The sequence below is a fragment of the Xiphophorus couchianus genome, chromosome 20 (assembly GCF_001444195.1).
Source record: "Xiphophorus couchianus chromosome 20, X_couchianus-1.0, whole genome shotgun sequence".
Classification (NCBI taxonomy): domain Eukaryota; kingdom Metazoa; phylum Chordata; class Actinopteri; order Cyprinodontiformes; family Poeciliidae; genus Xiphophorus; species Xiphophorus couchianus.
Genome location: NC_040247.1, coordinates 5,194,400 through 5,216,823, shown reverse-complemented (window position 1 = coordinate 5,216,823; position 22,424 = coordinate 5,194,400). Strand labels below are relative to the sequence as shown.

General features: G+C 37.5%; 1 protein-coding gene across 3 annotated transcripts in view; it reads right to left on the bottom strand.

The window, feature by feature from the left end:
• Positions 1–22,424, bottom strand: part of slc12a5a (solute carrier family 12 member 5a) — a 151,934-nt gene that overhangs the window by 10,977 nt on the left and 118,533 nt on the right. For all 3 annotated transcript variants that reach the window (XM_028002909.1, XM_028002910.1, XM_028002911.1), the window contains exons 5-18: positions 12,496–12,550; positions 11,447–11,577; positions 8,924–9,171; positions 7,579–7,790; positions 6,392–6,559; positions 5,485–5,583; positions 4,633–4,690; positions 4,336–4,510; positions 4,094–4,212; positions 3,799–3,897; positions 3,590–3,709; positions 2,768–2,872; positions 2,348–2,516; positions 1,902–2,097 (exon numbers count right to left, since the gene is read on the bottom strand). In XM_028002909.1, the coding sequence (XP_027858710.1) occupies positions 1,902–2,097; positions 2,348–2,516; positions 2,768–2,872; positions 3,590–3,709; positions 3,799–3,897; positions 4,094–4,212; positions 4,336–4,510; positions 4,633–4,690; positions 5,485–5,583; positions 6,392–6,559; positions 7,579–7,790; positions 8,924–9,171; positions 11,447–11,577; positions 12,496–12,550 (1,954 nt within the window). The remainder of the gene's footprint in view (positions 1–1,901; positions 2,098–2,347; positions 2,517–2,767; positions 2,873–3,589; positions 3,710–3,798; positions 3,898–4,093; positions 4,213–4,335; positions 4,511–4,632; positions 4,691–5,484; positions 5,584–6,391; positions 6,560–7,578; positions 7,791–8,923; positions 9,172–11,446; positions 11,578–12,495; positions 12,551–22,424) is intronic.

The window sequence follows — 22,424 nt, the reverse complement described above, 5'->3', positions numbered from 1 at the left end:
CTGATGGGAAGAGTTAGTTTTTTTTAACATTTCAACTAAATTGAGTGACACCTGTAGATGTAGTTTAAGGTAAACGTGCAAACAGACTGATTCCTTGTTTGACATAAAAAGAAATCAGCCAATCACAGCACAGAGATGTCATCACATCATATTATTGAGTACAGAGAGGTTTTGTCAGAAATGAATATGAACAAAAAACAAAGATCTTGTGAAGATGCAGGCTGAAGCAGGTAGAAAAGTGGCATTATTTACAATGAAAAGAGTCCTGTATTGAGAAATGATAAAGTTAAATTGAAGCGAGAAGGACTAATGACCATTGCTATATTTGGGGGGGAAAAGGGTGAACCTTGCCAGACTCAGACACCAATCCAACAGAAAAGCATTGGATGCTTTCACTGTGAGAAAATGTTTAATTGAAATATTTGGATTATTTGGATATTTCCCGGAGGAATATGCAAAACATTTAATGTAAGTCATATGGTTTAATGCTACCAACTACAAAAGAAATGTGTGTAAAAATCTGACTTAGAAGAACATACAAAATATTTTAAGAATCTCTCTCTTTCTCATTGTTCTGCCCTTTAGCAAGTCGAAAGCCCTAACTAACTTAAAGCAGATTAAATCAGTGTTTAATCTGATTTAAAGTCAGACGCTGAGAAAAAAGATTATGTTTCCTGGATGCATTAAGTTGTAATAAAGACAAATTGGACAAGTTTAAACTTAGCAAAAAAATGGGGAAAAAAGGGAATTTAAGAGTTTAAATGTTGCATGGTGGTTGGTGCCAGATGGGCCAGTCTGAGTATTTCAGAAACTGCTTACCTACTGGGAAAATACTGGGATGAAAATTCCCTCTGTATTTGGGAATTTTCATCCCTCTGTGTTAGGGGTTAATGGGCAGACTATTGCAGCTTAAGATTACAGGTGGAAAACAAAAACTCAAATACTATCTCATTACAATACCATCACAGAACATGGTGAACTTTGAAGCAAATGGAATGACAAAGTTCCATGGGAAATGAAACTTTGAAGCAAACAGAAGACCATGACTACTACTGTCAGCTAAGAAGTAGAAACTGAGACTATAATTCACACAAAATTACAAAAATGACTAAAGTTAGAAAAATTTCACCAGATCCAATTAATCTTCATATCTAATTATTTCCCACTGATTTCTTGAGCATGACAATGAGCTGAATGTGAATTCTCAAAGGCCTTTGCAGTCCTATGCAGCACCTTTTAGATGTGGGAGATTTGCTTGATGAAAGCTAAGAAAGCATATTTAGTAAATTAACTGGTTAGTAGTGTATTTGTCTGTTTTTCAGAGAAAGTGTGTTTTGGATGAAATCAACTCAGTTTGGTTCAATTCAGTTCAAATCAGTTCACTCACTGCTAATTTCAATTCAATTCAATTTAGTTCAGTTTAATTCCACTCAGTTCAGTCCTACTCTGTTCAGATCAACACAATTCATTTCAATACAGTTCAGTACAAATTAGTTCAATTCACACACCCCTCAATTCAGTTTGATTCAATTGAGATTAGTTCAAAACAGATCAAGACAATTCAATTAATTCACTTCTTACTTCAGTTTAGTTAAATTCAATTTAGTTCAGATCAATTCACTTCACTCACTCACTCACTCACTCACTCACTCACTCACTCACTCACTCACTCACTCACTCAGTCAGTCAGTCAGTCAGTCAGTCAGTCAGTCAGTCCAGTTCAGATCAAATCATATCAGATAAGATCGACCAGATCAAAACAATTCAATTCATTGACTATTTAATTCATTTCAGTTCAGTTAAATTCAATTCAATTTAATTGAAATTGGTTCACTTCAGATCAGATCAAATACATTCTATTCAATAAAACTTAGTTAAACCCAAATTGAAACTAAGCATACCAATGAAGTTCCTCCAGGTTTGGTTCTCGTCTCCTTGCTTCCAGTTGCGTGGCCAGGAGACCAGCACAGCATTGTGTTTCAGGCCTCCCAGCCCACTGGCCTGCAGCAGATGGGATGTAGCATCACGGAGGTTTGAGGAGACGGTCACCTGGCAGAAGCCCTTCACCTTCTCAGTCTCCATCAATTTGCGCAGTGCCTGAACAGTAAAACAAGAAATGTCAATTTACTCATTTTTATGTGTAATACAGATTTACAGTACAATATATATACAACAAAAACATTTCCAATACATTAACTTGGGAATGTGAATGGATGCAGCAGATTGAGCATCCTGATTTCTTTTAACTGTCACTGCAGATTTAGACTTGAATGCTTTCTGTGCTGCCCAGAATAAAAACGTTGATCAGAGGTGGCAGACTGTCGTCAGACTGTGAAATGCTCCCTGCCTGATCTGCACGCTGGGCCTGCTCGTAGTTCGCCAGGTAGGTGCCCTCCAGAGCCGTCCCGACGATGGTGAGACCTTTGCCTGCCTTCAGCTGGTTGGTGAGAGACAGTAGACGAGGCTGCTCCACATTCTGCTCTGCATCTGTGCTAACCAGCACCAGCAGCTGAGGTCTGAGGGGAGAGGTGAGCAGAAAGCAGAGGACATGAAATTTAGAGCAGACACAAAGTAGGTGAATGAGAAAGAGCATAGAGGGGAAAAAAGGCATTAGAAAGCATCATGAAAGATTCACATGTTGACATGGATGAACAAACACTTGCAGTTTGACAGGTTTGACTTGAGAATGACTGAACATGCACAGACATGTTGTTAATTTCTATGTTAATTGGAAACGTGTTAGTGTGTGTGTGAGTGTGTGTCATACCTCCAGTTCTTGGTGTGTGGTTGGCCTTCCTCAAGGCGCATGAGAGCGTATCGTGCAGCGCTCAGAGAAAGACCGCGTATCCCATCACCCCATTCTTTCTCCGCACTGTGACACAACCAATATTTTTCAGTCAGAACATGAACAAGTTTGTTGCTTCACATTCAGATACAAAGGGCAAAAGGGCAAAGGCTGCTGAGATGCAGGCTCTGCAAGAAATAAAACGTCAGATTCAGCACATGATACAACGTCTTGCAAAACTAGACTGCAAAAACACCAAATCTTACCAAGTATATTGTTTCGTTTCTACTGCATATTTCTTAATACATTTGAAAAAAGAAAACATCTAACAAGCAACTTTTTAGTCAAGAATAGGAGCTTATTTTAAGTCAATACTTACTAAATATAGATTAAAAAGAGGCAGATTTTTCACTAACATAGGAAAATGTCATGTTGTACATGTCTGATTTTAATGTACACACCACTTTCAGTTAAGATTAAACTGTTGTAATCATAGTTATGTCTTTAATTCATTGAAACAGTCTGTTACTAATAAATTTTATTTTTCCACCATTTTTAAATGGTGGAAAGATAAAATATAAGGTCTTTTTTCCCAATACATCCCTCTTGTGGTAACACTACATTAAATTAGACAACTTTATGTTTAAGAAATACTCATAGCAAAAATTTAATCAAGAGTTCTGAGTTCAAAGAAGACAAAAAAGCTTGAAACTAAAACAAAAAACTAAAACGTTTTTCAGTAAAAATCAAACCAAAAAGTTTTAGTCTTGAGCCGTAATAATCAGATGTTTCTTGTGCACTCACCCTGTAAACTCAATGTATTTGTAGATAGAGCCAGCGATCCCCATGGCCACTATGGCGTAGTGCCAGGAGCAGAGGAACATGAGAGTGAGACACAAGCTCATCCCAAGGAAGGACAGAGCCCTACAAAAGCAATATGAATTATTGAGTCCACATAAAGGAATGGAGGTTTGACTTGACACATAAAATTTAAGATGATGTCAAGAGCTGACCAGTGATAGAACTTGAAGCGGGGTCTCCAGTTTGGAGTCCTCAGGAGTGTCTGGAGGGCACAGGCCAGATTCACAAACATATAGCACATCAGGAAAAACCTGCAGGACAAAGCAACTCAGGTTAACAAAGCATCTCTTATGAGAACTGACAAATTGGGATCCTCAAAATGGAAATGAAGGGAGAGAAGTTTTGGTGAGAATAATTTTGGCATTTCTATTTAGGCAAACTGAATGTTCTGAACTCTCCTACTGTTGGTTTTTAAAAATAGAAATTAATTTAGTTTTCAGTTCTTACATGGAGAGGATGGGAGCCACAGAATCCAAGGAGGCAATGAGGATGCCGCTTTCACAGATACAAGCTGTCAGCAGGAGGGACCATGTCGGTTCTCCATTAGCCTTTCCGTGGCCAAAGATCTGCACAAACAGAAAATTAATTACCACAACTTTTTACACGGTTTTGTCTGCATGCGGTACCTTCTGCTCTTGTTCCTGTAAATTAGTCACTAAGTTCTGATTGTGAAAGCAACAAAAACTCACCCGAAGGGCAGGCACAATGCCATCCTTGGCGATGGCCTGCAGAAGACGGGGAGCTCCCGTCAGGCTCTGGAGCCCTGCCCCGCAAGTGGAAAAGAAAGAGCCAATTACGATCACCCATGGTGACGGCCAAGCCAACGTCCCAATGACCAAGTTCCCATGCACGCCCTCTCCGAACCTAAAAAAGGAGAACAACAATACTTTAAAACATCAAACAGTAGCTTTTCTCAGACTAAATGAAGTGAAACTGAGCAGAGTTTAATAAATCAAATTGCTTTCAAACACCAAACATGGACTTACTTGTCCCTGAGGACCACCCCCTCGATGCAGGCACCAAACAGAATCACACTGGACATGTCTGGGAAGTTATGCTTCAGGAAAGGTAAGCTACTGCACAGAGACAGTTGATATGTTGTCCAAATGACGGGTAATACATCCACTCAATTCTTAAAATGCATTTCATTTTCTGATCTAGTGGTTAAGTATATTAGCAAGGAAAATGCAGTAATCAATATTGTTTAGTGGAGTATATAAGCGATCAGTGACACTGTAACAAATATCCCTCGGGTTTATTAACTTGCACTTGCATAGGCAGCCACATAATGTGATTAGAAGCCCTAATCAAATTTGTGTAGACTACAAGCTGATTATTTAGAGAAACACTGGAGGTTATTCAACTCAGCTGCTTCTCTCTATTCTGCCTGTATGGAAGAAAATTGATAACTGCACAACAAGTTACTATTATAAATCATGACCTTAGTTTTTATGTAGATAAAAATAAACAAATATAAGAAGTGGCCATAAATTGACTTGAAAGCAAACTTTATAGATGAGGCAACAATATTAATAATGCATGATAATTTTTAACTAAGTGCCAAAATGAGACGAGTATCATCACAATAATGACCTTTCCAAATTTAAAACACTGACCTTTAATTATGAGGCTCCCTGTCGGCCACAATCACTTTCTTTTTTTAACTACAGCTGAGAAAACGCCTAAGTTCACGATAGCTTAAAATCCTGTCAGCGATAAAGTATCTGACTGACATAGGACAACCTAGGCGGCATTTCTTAAAGTAGTGTAATCTATTTTTACAACGTTCTTGTTTTGAGGATGAGTGTGGTGCTGAAGGTGCAGTCATACGAGGATACAGACAAAGGAGGTGGTTGTGATGGCTGCAATGGTTCCAATGGGGATTGACTTCTGGGCATCACGCAGATCGCCGGAGCGATTAGATCCAGCCATGATTCCTGTGGAGAAAGTTGAAGCAAACAGCACCAAGATTACGAATGCATACACATAAAAGTTTTGTTAATTTGATATTGAATGAGGACAAGACAGGTTTGTGTCCATAGCACATTTCAGCAACAGGGCATTTTGTTAAATGCCATCATCAAAATCATCAAGAATCGATGTTCCATTTATTATTACCGTAAGTCTAAACAGGTGAGGTTTTAGCTTTGATTTAAAGGAACTAAGTTTTTCAGCAATCTGGAAGCAGTTATTCCAGATTACTGAAACATCATTCAGCTGAATGCAGAGCAGGACAGAACCAGAAGACCTGAGTGGTCTGGAAGGTTGATCCAATGACAACGGGTGTTTGATTTATTTTGGTGCTATGTTGTTCAGTGATTATAAACTATATAAACTTTAAATTTTAAAGTCTACTCTCTGAGTTATAGGGAGACAGTGTAAGAACTTTAGACCTGGAATATGTGCTCTATTATCCTAGTCTCAGTAAGAAGCAGCATTGAATCAGCTGCAGCTGTCTGAATTTTTTAGGTGTCCCAAAAGAAAATCAATCAGATAGTAATAAATCAATATAATAAAAGATAAACGCATGGTTGCTCCAGATCTTGCTGGGACATTAGTCCTTTTATCCTAGAAATGTTCTTCAGGTGATAAAAGGCCAACTTTGTAATTATCTTTATATGTCTCTGAATATTCAGGTCTGGGTCCATAACTACCCACATGTTTCAGGCCTTATCACTAGTTTATCGCAACACAAGGACCTATAAGCAAATAATAAAAAAGAAAACAACTGGAAGCAATTGTCACCTGTCACTGATGGGAAGTAAATGCCAACCAGCAGAGTGAAGAAGCTGGTGATGTCAGCTAACACGTAGCGGTTAGCGTTGGTCAGAGGGTCATCATGGTCCTCTACTGACTCCAGGAGAGGTTTGGCAATCAGATCCCCCTTCTCATAGTAGGTCCCAAACAGGTTGTCTGTTGGTGATAAAATGTGTTGACAAGAATAATGGTCCACACAGGTCACTACATAAGAAGAAGCTAACAAAAAGTATTGTGTTAATTCAATTAATCTATCCAGAAAACAGGACATTGTTTAATTTTTAGCTTCCCTACAATTATGAAAATCAGAAATGTTTTTTTAACTATGATATTTTAGTAATTCTGAGGTCAGCTGACTGTTTTTCTCTTGAGCTCACAGAAGTCCTCAGTTGGAATCACGACAAAAACACCTCCAAAGTCAGAATAGTTGATTGGGGAAACTGCAGGCAGCCCAGCAGCCCTGAATTAGTACTGCTTTTGTCCTTCTTCAACCTCTTTAACAGAACACAATCTTTAATGAGGGAGCTAATCAGTTTTAGATGTCATTTACTGTGACAATAAAGGTTGTTCCTGATCCATACATAGAAATGTCACAGTAAATCTACTCTGAACAGCAAAATAAGAACAGTTTCAGGAGTGACGAATCATTTTTAAAGGGCACAGTCCTTACCTTATGATTAATGCAGGGTTTTATTGTTAAATATCAGAGTCAAATAAGGTTAATCTAGCTCTGCGCTTTCTAAAGCTAAGAGTTTGGAACCACTCTGCAGGAAAAGCTGTGAGTGAAGTGAACTGTGTCTGGCTACAAAACACTTCCAGCTTTGAAGAACAAAACTGCTTGATCCAAAACCTGGTGTCCTTGTAATAAAATGACATAGCTTTTATACCACATTATATTAAAAGATATAAACAAATTCTATGCTGCAATCAGTGAAAGAGAAATTTTCACTTCTACCCTGAACAGAAGAAATTTGTTTCACTGAAAAAAGCAATACCAAAACACTTTTCCCCCCGCCTTCTTTAAAATTGATTTTTTTTTAAATGAAGCTTCAATCTTTGGATGTTAAATTGCCAAAGCTTCAGTAAATGACCCAAGCAATGCATAACAAAACCTAACTTTTGTTCTCACTTTGGAAAGATGTAAACACTAGCAGATCCAAAACAGTTGGACCCACCTGCCAGGACTCCGCTGGTAACCCCGGGAATTCCCTGGATCTGAGTCACGTTGTTGGCCACGAAATATTTGTCGCAGGTAGCGTTCAAGAAAGGTGAGTCACAGAACATGCGCCACAGCTGGGTGGTGATTGTCCCATTAGCGGTCTCAATGGTTTTGGCACAAACATCAAAGTTCTTCCACACCAAAGTGCGATTCCCCAATATACAAACGCTGTGGAAAAAAATTTTTGGGCTTCTTCAAATCACAAAATACTGCATATTCACATTATTGCGGTCTGATTTGATTTTACGCAGCAAATTTGGCATATATACAATACTGTAGTAAATACAGCAAATATGATTATTTACTTTGTAAATAACATAAAAACCAAAAACAGTAAATGAAGGTTTTCTGTTTTAAATGTAGAACTTTGTCTTTAAAAGGAAGTTGTTCTCTGCTGATCTACTAAATTCTGTAGTTTAAGTTAATCTGGATATCTGAGAAAAAACCCCAATCATGTCATTTATTTTTAATTTGCTTCAAATGGGTCAGACTGTCTTGTAAAATAATCTTCCCCTAATTGGCTCTGATCAGTGGTCACTGAAAACTCTTAAACTAACAGAATTGACTTAAAGCATGTACTAAAATGCACATTTAGTAAAAAGAAAAATCCAGGTTATGCTCATACGCTCTGTAGTAAAAATTATAATCATTTCTTCATTTTTGTCTGGAAAAATGCAGAAATCAGAAAAGCAGAAATAGATATTGGCCAGGAAAAACCTAATAAGTGCATATCTGTATTTTACCAACAAGCAGCAAAACATTATACTTCTGGCATGCAGTATGCTCTCCAAAATTAGGCATCTTTCAGATCTGCTGGGAGGATTCTTTTCTAAATTTAGCATTTCATGCAGACATGTCTTTCAGATACCGCATTTGCTGCATGTATTGTTTTTTTTAGGTCTAACACTACTTTTTTCCTTGACTTGTCCTCTTCCTTCATTTTTCAGACCATGCTTCATAATGTTGTGCTATGACAAAGATAACCGGATACAAAAAAAGAGGTACTGATCTGTAGCATTTATAGGAGCAATATTAGGAAATCAAACATCTATGCATAATACTGTATGATGCTGTGCACATAAGCAAGGATAGAAATATCCGAGACAGTGTTCTATAGTAGTGACTCATTTAATATAACATTAATCAAGTTTGCTGCAAATCATAAAACGTTGTTTTGTTTCTATGTGTTGTTTTTTTCTTCAGCAGTATAGATTTGAAGAGTAACATGAATTTTCAGATGTCTAACGATTTGATTTATGGTTGATTTTCTTCTGCTGTTCTGTCTTAGTTGTCTCACTTACGGGAAATCGGGTGGGTCAATGCCGGTCTTGGTGACTCCGGCATAGACGGCCAGTATGGAGAGGATGACACAGGCCAGAAACACCAGGGCCAGCTTGTTCACATACTTGACGCCAACAAATACCACAGTGGCCATGGAGGTCAACAGGATGGTCCCATACACGCGCATGTTGTTCAGCAGGGCGGCTTCCGCCTCGGCACCCTCAAGGCCCTCCAGGGGGAAGATGGCTGCTTTGGGAGCTATGTAGATCTAAACATAGAGGGGGGTCACACATAAAACACACTTTTTCTTATGAAAAATCTGATTTTTGCCAGGGGGCATCTTGGAGGTGGTTGTTTCACTTTCACTTCTCATTTTCCACAGCGTATCAGGGGATTTCAACTGGCAGACTTAACACTAGAATCTTGGTTTTCTTGTGAACTGTTAGCGGAAAAATGTATTACCTGTCAACCAGGGGAAAATAGACTCAGGGAATCATAAAAAAGAAGCCAGGAGCAGGAAGAATAAGGTGAGGAGAGAGTAAAACTCGTGATTCTTCCATTAACAATCCTCTGTTGCACACTATTGCTATTTTAACCCAATTTAATAAGGAATTCAAGAAGAATTCAAGCAAGAAAATTTATATTTGAAACTTAAGTGTCATTAATACACTTCTACTATTACTAAATCCAAGAATAGCCCCATCACATCAAACTGTAAACCCACAATTACCATCAGTATCTGTCATCAACTCGTGATGATTCATAGCATTGTAGTTACATAAGCATGGGAGTTTCTTCCCTTTTTTTAAAAAAAAAACAACCGTTAGGTTTCCACCACAAACCATTTAATCATTGTAAAAAGGTTATTTTTAAAAGTGCCAAGAATGAGTGGAGCGCTACGGCTCAGCTCAGACATTTGGTTTGAAAAGCTGATCTGATCTGAATAACGGCACATCACCAGGCAAAAAAACAAAAACAAAAAACAAACCTCCTGCTTCACTTTGAACTCTTCATACTTCCGAAAATAGCAACTTCGGTTTGTGTTCTTGGCTGAGGAGTGGAGGATGAAATGTATTCAAATGGGGACCGTGTCAGTCTGTTCCGCACTATTCCGACGGGATTGTTTTACAATGGAAACTAAGCCAGCTTTGACCCAGAAGACAATATTAACCTCCAGGCATGATCAAACTCTGCATGACCTTAAGAGACAAGCGGAAGGAGAACGACTGATAACAGAATAAAATATTTTAATCATAAAATAGTCATCGTCAGAGCTGTTGGAGAGAATGCCTCTGTAAGCCTGTCAGTATCTAGATCTCTCATTAATGCATCAGCTGCATAATTATCCCAAAATTCCTTGCAGGATGTTGGGCTGCAGAGGAAGACAAGAGAAACAAAAGGCAGAAGAAGAAAGGAGGAAGGAGGAATGATAACACTTTCTGAAATATATTCAAGTAATCTGTTAACAATATGTACAGAATGTGAGACTAAAATGGCTTTGATTATCGGTGAGGATGAAGGATTTTCATCTAGTACAAAGCAGACTGTAAAGCTGACATTAATTTCTTAACATCATGCATGCAGACGGTTTATGAGCGGTTTTATTTTTTGGCCGTGTCCACGCTGGTCTACCGCCTGCTTTGTAGATAGACAGCTTTTTCCCCGGTTAGAAAATTTAGGCCACTTGTAGGTTTGTGGTCAGGATTAAAAATGTGAGGATCATCTTCCTGCTGCTGAGCAACAAAAATAGAGACAAGCACGGATAAGATTAACAAGCAATCGGGGTTGGCATGGGAACGCTGCAGCAGAAATATCTCAAGATATTCCTGACTCCATTGTTTGAGTGGGAGAAGACTGATTTCAGCTGTACAAGCATTATTTTTATTACAATAACACATGATTTGTACAGAAGACTAAATTAATTAGATCTTAACTTAATAAATGCTGGTAAACAATTTCAAATATTGGCTCCATAACTTATTTATTGGAAGATTTTTGTGAAAACAAATTATTTCTGTATAACTAATGTAAGAATACTTGGAGGAAGGAAATGTAGGAATATTCTCCTTTAGTAAAGGACTGATATAATTTGAATGTGTTTAGTTGAGAGATAGCATGAGTGGATGACATAGATAAATAAATAAAAAACAAAAATTACAAAAAGTTGTTTTGTACTTTTGCAGTTTTGGTTTTCTTGTACTGAACCTTTTAGGATATGAAAACCGCCTGTATGAAGCAGAATATTTTGCAAGCTAACAGATGTCTGGAATGTGTTTAGAAAACTGATGTTTTAGAGTTATTATCAATAATAATAATAATAATAATAATAATAATAATACGCCTTTAAGCTGCTGAAAGGGAATGTGGGCACACAACTGCAATAAGTAATATGGACCAGCAGGTGATGGTAAGCTGCAAGTTTATTTTGCAGTTTGCAAAATAACCAGCTTGGTGTATGAGGCTGAGCTCAAAACCATTTTCATTTGAGAAAATTGAGTATTAGGAGAGAGGGAACCCAGTAATCTTGGTAAGATGATTCATACCAGCAGCAGCTCAATGGCTCCCAGGATGTACATGGCTCCAGCGTAGGTGGTTCCCAGGTAGAAGCAGATCCCCACTGCTCCACCAAACTCAGGGCCCAGTGAACGGGAAATCATGTAGTAAGAGCCCCCAGCTAAAAACAGACACAGGAGTAACATTGGCATGCATATGTTTTCTTTATGACTGAGTTAGCTGTAATATACATCTATTCAAGTTTATTTTAATCAGCTATATAATTTACTCTTTACTTTCCACCAGTTTAGTGATTTGTTTATGATAACTTGATTATCCAAGCAGATTTAGTGTTCAGAATGAGAATCAGGTTACCACCAATCAACAAGAAATAATAGTGGATCATTTGTACATCACTTCAAAAACAAATGGAATAAACCTCAAAGTTTGTGCAAGTTTGATTAATACACTTATAAGTTTTATAAATATTCACCTTTCCATAATTAATATTAGTAATGCATTAATTCTTTGATATTACAGGGAACACTGGTGTATAATTGTGTTGTGCTACTAACCTCTTCTTATTCTTACTTGTTAATACAGCGCCTTTATATTTATGTGAAACATTGTGCCAATTAATTAATTGTGCATAAATAAATAGACCCTAATCAGCAATTCCCAACAACATAAAGGCTGCCACCCATTTTACGCCAGACGCTTATAATGGGTGTTCACATCCAAGCTCCTTCACAAGCCTGTAATTTGCTGTGGCCCCTGCTGAACATAAGATGTGGACCATTATTACTACGTAGCTCCACATTACAGACCGCATGCGTACAGCGATGCATCGTCACACGGATCCAAATGTGCAGATTTGGGTCCTACTGGCAGGAATTTGGCAGATACTTTATTTTGTGTAAATAATGTGTGACGAGAAAGTTAAAGAGCACAAGATCACAGACTAAAGATCCTAATGTTTCTGAATATATCAAGCTGTGCAGGGAGGAATGTGCCAAAAGCAATCCGTGAAAAGGGAAAATTTAGAAGCGGGCAGCATCAAACGGTGATGACTGTGTGGCGCCGGCGTCTGCTCACCCACCTGGCACTACTCCATTGGTAGCGATGGCACTCATCGAGATGGCAGTCAGCATCGTCTTCAAGGAGAGGGAGAGAAAAAACATATTACATCTTCATCAGAATCTGCTTATTATTATGATAAAAATGTTTCTTAAATTCTCATCAAATACCATTGCCTTCACCAAATGTTACATAAAACCTAAAGTATGCTCTGAGCTCATAGTAAATATAGACTGCATCTGGAAAGTATTTATGGTGCTTCATTTTTTCAACATTTTGTTATATTGCAACCTTACTCTACTCTATATTAATGTCCTATCCAACCTCATGGCACTTGAGGAGCATTGCAAAGAAATACTGTTGATCCACTTTGTTGGTGGATCTACAAAGTATAAAGGTTGTGAATATTTATGTCAATGTGAAATTTTTTGTTTTCTATATTTAATATCTGCAAAGCCCTCAAATGTTTTCTTAAATATTGTCATGATGGGGTATTTCTGTGTAGAATTTTGAGGAAAGAGATTAATTTAATGCAATTTGGAATAAGGCTGTATCAACAAACAAAATGTGGAAATGGTGAAGAGCTGTGAATACTTTCTGGATGCACTCTATGCAAAAACATGTAGATAAAATAAAATAACCTTTTTTTGCAGTAGCATAATCTCACACTGAAACATTTAGAAAACATGAGATTTAGATTAGGTACATTTAGTGCAACATCAAGAAACAATGGTTTTAAAAACATTTCTGATTTTGTATTCTCTAAGAAAAGAACAGAACAGATCTCTATGTCATCAAAATACAACTGTTACTGTTATAATGTAAACAATTCAAATATGAATTTATTTTCATCTTTATATGATTAACAAGAGTTTCACTGGATGTGGAGATGTACTGGTGGTACATCTACTACTGGGAGCCTTCAGTGACCGTCTGTCCCAGAATGTATGAGCAGCAGGGTCGAGAGTTAAATCCTGGAATCAGCAAGGTCATGAGGACTGCTGACAACAAACACTGACAGTGTTTATTATGCAAGCACAAAGACAGGCAACGGCAAGCCTTAGCTCTGCAACACGTCACTATAATATCCGATAGATAGCTGTCATTGCAGGGTACAGCTGCAGCTGGTAATGTATACCATTTTGAGTGCATTTACTCATGAACCAAAGTAATGGAGAAATTAAATGCTTGGCTTGTGACACTGATGAATCATTAAAGCTATTGGATATCCCCTTCAAATTTATGTTTCAGGCACAATTCATGGCTAAGCATTCAACATATCTGTGTTTGCTATTCAGAACATGCAACATAAACTCTGACCCCTTTTTAATTTTCTTGTTTCCCTAATGACAGACTCTGAGTTCTCTATGTATCTAAAACTCAATGATATCTAGGCCAGTCCCAGTAGTTATACATATGAAACCTGGATCTAATTAATCATCAACCTGGGTATCTAACAGACCATGGACATTCTTACAGTCTTCATTTTCCTTCAAAACATTTTCTTGTAGTCAGTGAAAGTGATTTTATTGAAATTTTTTCTGGGTTTTCAAGAAATCTTTTGAAGGTTTTTGGACATTAGCTTCTTTTATGGTGACAATCAAGTTATATCCAATCTATGAATTATTGCAGAACAAATGACTCTAAAATCCTAGAGATGAGTCAATTATGGCTACAATTAAATGAAGCTAAAGAAACATATTTTTCATACTTCAATAGCTGAAACTGTAAAAATAGAAGACAAACCATAGGCTACTTTGACAAATGGAAAAAAATGTAATCAACAGCAAATTGATTTCTAAAGATATTTTAACTGATTTGGCATGGATTAAATGCTGAGTTGAAGAATGATTTATGTCTTTGATTTTGTCAGATTTTTGCTAAATTATTTTCTGTCTTTTAAAGACATGACTTTTCAGAAAACCAGCGCAATTGTTTATTTCATTTTCAATTGTACATTGCAGTAATGTTTTTAACCACACACTGCACAGCATGCTGTTGTAGTGAGGTACAAAGATGAGAAATCAACAGAGAAACAACAACAAAAAAATCTCAGTGGTGTAAAAGGGGAGTTCATATAATTCACCCCACTGCAACCCATAGTTGAGATATTTCTGCACCGGCCAAAATAGAATACTGAAATTACGCACATCCATGAGGGCAGGAAGACTGACGGTTTACAGCTATGCTAAAAGCTCATGCTTCCTGCTGGTTGACGGTATATATAATATTACAACAGGGCCTGTCAACAACTCTATGTGAACCAACAGAAACCAATCACGATTCTAATGTTAAGTCTGGTACTGAGTGGGAGAAAAACACCATCAGAAATGTAAGTGCACGCTTGAGTGGAGCTGCCTGTAACACTGACAGCCGGCCCTGGCTGCCCTGCAGAGGATAGGAGGAAGAGACGCGTGCAGTGAGTGGAAGAACAGGCATGGGGGTGAAACAAAGACAAAGCGAATAGCCATGTGAGTGACTGAGACCGAAAGAAAGACCATGTGTTTGACAGTACAAAGGCTGCAATAAGATTTCATTATTCTTTCAAACACCATTATTCGGTTTCTGAGTGTCTTTTTGCATTGTCACCACATGAAGGAGAGCAGCACAGACAGAAAGAAAAGAAGGGAGGAGGAGATGTGAGAAACTGGAAGATTTAAATGCCCTTTCACAAAACAGTTCTTATCCTCCAGCTTTTTGACTTTTCTATTACAAGGGATGGATTAAAGAGAAAAAAATGCCTGTGCAGCAAAAAAGATACCTGGATATTTGAACAAAACTTCTAGACAACTGGATTTGAAAAAAACTTGGTTTTCAGTCATCTTCAAATCATGCTGCATTCACTTTATCTCAAAACGTTTAGGCCATCTTTTTCTGCTTCTTTGTCAAAAGCTACGTTTTATACGCTATTGTGCTGGCTAACTTTTTTGTAAGGATAAGTTAGCTTTTCTCTATGTGTTGGATTCAGTCTTCCCATTCCGCTAGGGGGCTCTGTAGTTGTTTTGCATTGGTTGTGGAGGGGAGGTGAAACAAGAGAAAAAACTTACGGCTTACTGCCGTTAGCTGAAGCTAACAAGCTGAAGCTACAATAAAATCATATTCTACTGGCGTTCATGAGTGTTGCCCAACGTGGTGAGTTATTAATGCTGTAAGCTGTGGGGAGATTAGCTTTTTGTTATCTGTTCCAAGCGTGAACTTTCTGAATTTGCTAGCGCTAATTAGCCCAATGCTAGCTGTGTTTGCTGCACTGATAGTTGAATGCCGATGTTTATTATATGACGAAGTGTTCTAAGAAACTAAAACTGCCTTATAACTGGTTAGTCAAGCCTAGCTAATAAATCTATGTTTAAGTTTGTGTTGATTGAATTCTGCAATACTAAGTATTGATGTTTTGTTTTTTCTTACTTTATTTACAGTTTAACGGACGGCATGTCCGTGTAAAAGCACTCGGCAATAAAATTAACAGCAGCAACAGCGACTATCTTATGTTCTTTGTAACACTATGCTTTAAATCCTTACAAGGAAATCAAATTGATACTGTTTTCCTTTGTGGTAATTTAAAATTTAGATTTAGTTTGGTTTTACAGAAATTTTCACTGATATATGCAGATTACATGTAGGCAATAATAGTAAGAGTGGCATTTCAAAAGCTAACCTCTAAAACCTTGAAGAAAATGAAGAAAAACATTTATTGACACCCAGACTTTGCTGAAATGGTACAAAATGCATAACTCTGAGGATTTTTTTATACCTATTTGAATATGGTCTGAGAAACCCTGCACTGAGATGTGGGTGCAAACATTTGATGGATGGATGGGTGATGAAATTACTGGTAACACATTAAAGCCTCACCTTGCTGAAACAAATATGTTTTATATTCACAGAACTTAGCGGTTGTAGAGCGTTACTAAGCCACCTTTTTTATCTCTCAGGTCTTTTTAGATATTACAGGGAGCCTTAAAAGATATTGCATGGTACATTCCTGGAACCTATAATTAATTTATGAAACTTAAATGTAGCTTGTTGCTTATTACTTTCTTCCACATCTAATTACTATTAGAGGTTGGTTTTGTGACAACTATCTGACCTGGATTGTCTTTGTTAATTAAAACTGTTAAATTTCATGAACACAGGAAATTAAATGTGCCTCCTGAAAGAATCATGTTGGTTCCAGAAAGTATACCACAAGTTATCGAAAATAATTTTTATAAGCACCCTCAAAATGTTCAGTAAATGTTCTTTGTAAGTTCTAGAATGTAAGGGTAAGTTTCTAGATAGTGCAAGTTCTGGGAAAGTGTCAGGAAATAACTGGTGAACGTAACTAAAATGTATGTTTGTGAAAGGTTTTCTGTAAATGTTTAGGAAATATCAAATAAATAACAGAAAATAATTGGTTAATAACGTGTGAGTACCAGGAAAGTACAGATTGTATTATGGAGTGGTATCCAATATTAAGTCTTACTATTTTATAGCTAAGTAGGCCAACTTCTGTTTTATGCAACTTTCTGACTTGTATACTTATGTGTATGTAGAGTATAAACTGGTTCCTTTTGTCAGCTTCGCTATGAAATTTCAAAGTTTAACTGTAAACTTATACTGTAAGTCTCTGATGGGACATTAAAATCTCATTTCCATTTTCAGAGCATTCGTTGCCAGATACAATGGACAAATCAACACATTCTGATAATTTTTCCACAACAGAATGCAGAATGCTCAGAATTATGTTTAACTTGCATCACATTCGCCTCTGTGAACACTGTAATGTGGTTAGAGCCACCTGAGGGCCCATTGGACTGAGAAGTGAGTAAGGCTCTGAATTTCGGTCTAATCTGGCCATAATGAGGCCACAAGCTCTTCTCCCAGCCCTGCAGATAAGACAGTAATTGTTTAAGTGTTTTATCTGATGTGGGCTGCAGCCACACAAATACCCAATCACTGAATCACCATGCAACTGTAGAGAACAGTAATCAATTGAATTGTGTAATTTATGCTGTTGGTACCGTATATGAGGATAAATGTGCAGTACAATGGGCATGCTGCACATTAATGCAGGACTGCTTATTCCAGCCACAGTAACTGGAAATAAAACAAATCAAATTATGTAAGACAAGTTTGAAGACATTTGTAATACCTTCATTTATTCATACCAGAGACACAGTTCTGGCATAAAACTTGGGGATTTATGGCAAACCTATTGGACAGGTGAAGAGATAAAGTTCTCTACTATAGTAGGATTCACTGAGGTTAGCATCTTCTGCAGCCTTTAATTGATGTAGATTAAAACAGTGTTTAGGTTGGTGAAATTTGTCAAAGCAGCATCCATAAAAACACCATAGCCAAAGTTTACCCAGCGGAACAATGAAATGTAATAAGATCAATAGTAATCACTTCTTGTTGTTGTGGTTTCTGTAAAGGGCCTGACCTGTGCTTTTTAATAATACTCACAGGGTTAATAATTGTTAAGGATGATATACAGAATATAACACCTTAGCTTATCATTTAATGTTTTCCTCAATTTTAATTTCTGCTATAACCAGCAGTTAATATGGCTTTTTTAAGGCAAAATTGAATCAGTGGATGCTAACTTCAGATCATTTCACAAGCCATTCAGGCACTGGAGTTAAATGTTTTTATGTTTTTATATGTTAATAAACAAAAGAAACCAAACTTCTTGGTAGAGACAATGGCAACCACAATGGACAGTCTCAACCTGCTGCTTCAAAAAACACTTGATGTGTCAAAGTAAAATCTCCCCAGGCATAGAGCTCAGTAAAAAAAAAAAAAAAAAAGAAGGGATGTTCTGGGTCAATAAGTCAAGTTTTCAGCGAAAAAAACATCCAGAGAGTTTAGTCTTTCAATAGATTAGAGAAATATCAAGAAAGCTAACAAAACTCACCAAGTGAATCTTTCCTCAGGTTTTATTTTATGAATAATTCTTAATGAAAGTCAAATTTTTCCATTTTGAAGCATCCTGTTATGCATAGTAAACATTATGAACTTGTTATTACTGAATCAGCCATTTGGTGTACAGAAACCACCTTTGAGGAAACAGCATGTGATTTCCCAGTGTTAAGTAAATCTGAAATTGGGAATTTTTTTTCATGTGTCTGTGTAATATAGCATAAGTCATATTTCAGTTGGCTCAAACTCATATCTCTCTATGAAACCTGGAGTCTGTCCCCCTGGACTCACTTGAACCCACGGCCCCTCTGGTCTGTGAGGGAGCCAGCAGACAACGTCAGATTATGCTGCCGTGCCATCTGTCTCAGCCACATGAGGTACAATTGCACAAAGCTCACATATCATAGAGAAGTGTAATTTTCCTCCAAATGTGGTCTAAGCAGGAGAAGAGCATCACTCATTTCTAAGCCAACATGGAGACAAATGAGCTAAAGCAATGTTTTATGGGAAATACAATATAAAAGAAGGGCAGATTGGTTTTGTTGCTCCATAACTGTGACTACAAAGGACATCTTTTGTCCCTGAGATACAAACTGATGTGGGCTTTTGTTGACCTCAGAGCTGAGCAGAAATTAGTTTAGACATGACTAGAGGTCATCCAGTTCCCTTAGTGCTTGCATTCTTAGCATGCTTTGTTTCTCAAATGCAGAAAATCTTTGAGAAGTAGAAATTTGCCATTTCGATGGTGTATTATAGTACCGACAGTCTGGTGCGACAGTATTTGCTCTTTTACAGATTTATTTTGTTATCGCTTTTTTGTCACACTTAAACACAAATTGAAGTATTTGAGGAAACCTGATTAAATACAAAATGTTATGATCCATAGGTGTTTGGATTTTTAGCTTCAGTTATTTTCTGTTTTGATCATTTCTTTACTTTTTGTTTTTTTATCTTTCCATTTTAGTTTTTCTCTTGTTCAGTTATTTTGTTTTGAATGTGTTTAATTAGATTAGTATTTATTTCTGTTACTGTTCAGCTTTCATTTCCCCTTTCATATATATATGTTTATTTGTTTTTTACCTCATCCTCACCCTTCTATTCTGCTTCCTATCTCAGCTGTTAATTCTTTACTCTCTTTCCCAGCTGCATCCCTTCACCTGTAATTAGCTGTTTTTTTCATTTACACTTCTCGTTTAGTATTTAAGCTCCTCTTTCACTTTCTACAGTTGCTGGATCTTTCCATTTGTGCCATGACTCCTCATATAATTTTGTTCTGCTCTTCTGCCCTGACTCCCTGTTTGTTCCATTTGTCATTGTATGTTTTCAGTTTTGTTTTTACCTAAAGGGACCTTTTTCAACATTCCTTCAATTATGGCAAGTCATTCACGTCTTGAAACAGCAAAACAGCCCCAGGCTGTCACACAACCACCACCACAATGTTTGAATGTAGGTAGGAAATGTGGAGGGACCCATCTCTTTCTAAAAGCAAGCTTTTGTCTGGGCAGTGAACAAAATATTTTCCCAAAAATCTTGAGGATCATCAAGATTTTTTATTTTTTTTGGTAATGCTGTTTTGGCCATCAGTGGTTTTCACCTTCTAGCATTACGATAGATGCTATTTTGCCCAGCTTTTGTGTTGTTGATGAATCATTAATTGTGAATTTAACTGAGGTAACTGAGACCTTCAATGCTTTTAATATGGTTCTGTTTTTTGTGATGTTTTGGATTAATCATAAAAGGACTGTTGAAGAACCTTTGACAGGCATTTGTGTGGAGATTTTCCACTTTTCCATGTCTTCACTGTTTTTGTGTAGTAAGATTCAAAAAATTTGAAATGAATTTCTGTGAACTGGAGTCAAGCTGCTGCTCTTTGAGATAATGTTATCCCACTTCCTGCTGTCACACAGGTTCTATTTAAGTGATTTCTTGGTGAAACAAATTCAAATTTAATAAAGGTAGCACTGACTTTTTTCTAAAGCACCATTTGAGAATTGCTTTTTTGGATTTACTAAGCTTATCTTGGTCACAAATCTGAAACATTTTGAACAAATCTGTTAGGGAACTTTTTCATGCCGCTGCATTTCAGTATGCACTTCATCACATAACGTCCCAGTGGAAGGCTTGCAGAGGAAAGCAAGAGTGTCAGATGAAGCAGATGCAGAGGATTATCACTTTTAGGCTAATGTGCCGGATGCAAAAAGATTTTGTGAAAAGCAAAAGAGGCTGACAACTCAGGCAGAACAGGAGCAAGATGGATGGTACGTGGAAACAAAGAGAAGAGAGAAGCAGAGTGAAGAGAGAAAAATTACTGAACAAACCACAGAGAAACTGAGGAATGGAAAGAGATTGGAATGAAAACTGAAAGACACAAAAGGAAAAAAAAATCATCCGAAACATTTAAATGAGTCAGTCGACCCTTTTCTTGGCAGCATTAGGATTCATGACCTGGGAGTAATGAGAATGGAAAAACAACTGACAAGTTTACATCCAGAATATGAACTGTCTCTTTATCTTCCTGACAAGCCTACATTTATTATGTCAGATAAAGACGCACACACACCAGATGTTTGAATATACCAACTTGCAGAATGCTGCACTATGTTGACTTTTGCATATCATTTCATGGTTAACGGTGTCAGAGCAGTTCCACATGGAGGCACACTTTTTATTTAATAAAGATTTCCTGGAAAAAAGCGCCGAGCCTCGTTAATAATCTGTCAAAAGGCTGCTTGACAGCAAAAATTAGGACGTGTATGTGTGTTCGGTAACAGATATGTGCAGCTGTGACTGAGCAGCTAATGAAAAGCGTGCTGTCAGTAATATCCCATCACTGAATAAAACATGGACTATTGCTGCAGCCACGATTCCTTTACACAAGTCCTGTGGCTTTCAATCAGGTGGGAATCACTGCACACACATGCACTCCTTCATCATGCGGCTGGCAACCCCTGGAGGTCTCAGTGGTTATATGTTATGTAATACACTCAGGAGGAGAGAGGTGTGTGTATGAGTGTATGTGTTGGGAGTGGGGGGTTTCTCATGCACTGTTCACGCTCTGGCTTATCGCCCCGGGGCTCTGCTCTGAGCTTGGTGTGACTGATAAGCGCTGTGTGTGTGCATGAGACTGAAAAGAGAGTGTGTGTTTCAGGCTTTAATCAGGTGTGTATACACGGAGGGGCATTATGCTGTTAAAGTGAGTGAGGATATAAAAATGATGTGTGTTTACTGGCTTCTTGTCAATCTGAGGCTGAACCAGCTTTTTCACACTTTTTAAGATTTCAGTCCTAATGCGTCATTCTCTGGGAGAAATGAGAGGGTTTCAATGCAATGTGATTGAGTTCAGTTTCTGAAGTTCTAAATATTTCAAACAGTAATAAAATATGAGTATATCATTTTATTTATTTAAAATGTCTACAAGTACATTTAGTCCTCTTGGTTAGAGTACTTAGAGAGAGGGACTGTTAGTTCCTTCTTCTCTCCAGAAAGATTTGGGTCTCTTCTCTTCAGCTCAGCCCACAGGTTATTTTAGGATTTAGGTTTGGGACTAAGATGACAAAGGAAGGAGGTTGATTTTGTTTCTGCTTTTTGTAGGCTGTGGCCCATATGTTTTTGATTGTTTTTTCTGTTCTACTCAAGGGTTCTTTCTGTTAGGAAAATGAAGCACGTTCTTCCCACTGTCGCCTCATGCTAGCTCGATATAAGCTCCCATTGTTGCTACAAAGTATAAAAGTGCTTTGAGCTCACATGATACCGTTAAAAGTCCCAATTTCACTGGATGATAAAATGTCTTCATATTTCAGAAATACTTTCTGGCAGGGCTAATTGACATTCTACTGGCTGGCATTTGCAAAGTAACCAATCCAGGCGTGCCATTTATTTCCTTTGGTGCTGATTGGCTGTACCCCTAGCAGCAGAGATGAGGAAGACAGTGGATGTTAGATTTTTCGGTAATGACAAGAGGGTTTCCACTCTGTGTATTAATGCATATTGAAGTATATTTGGTGACGGAACTACTAACAAACAATTATAGAATGGATCTCAAGTATTTAA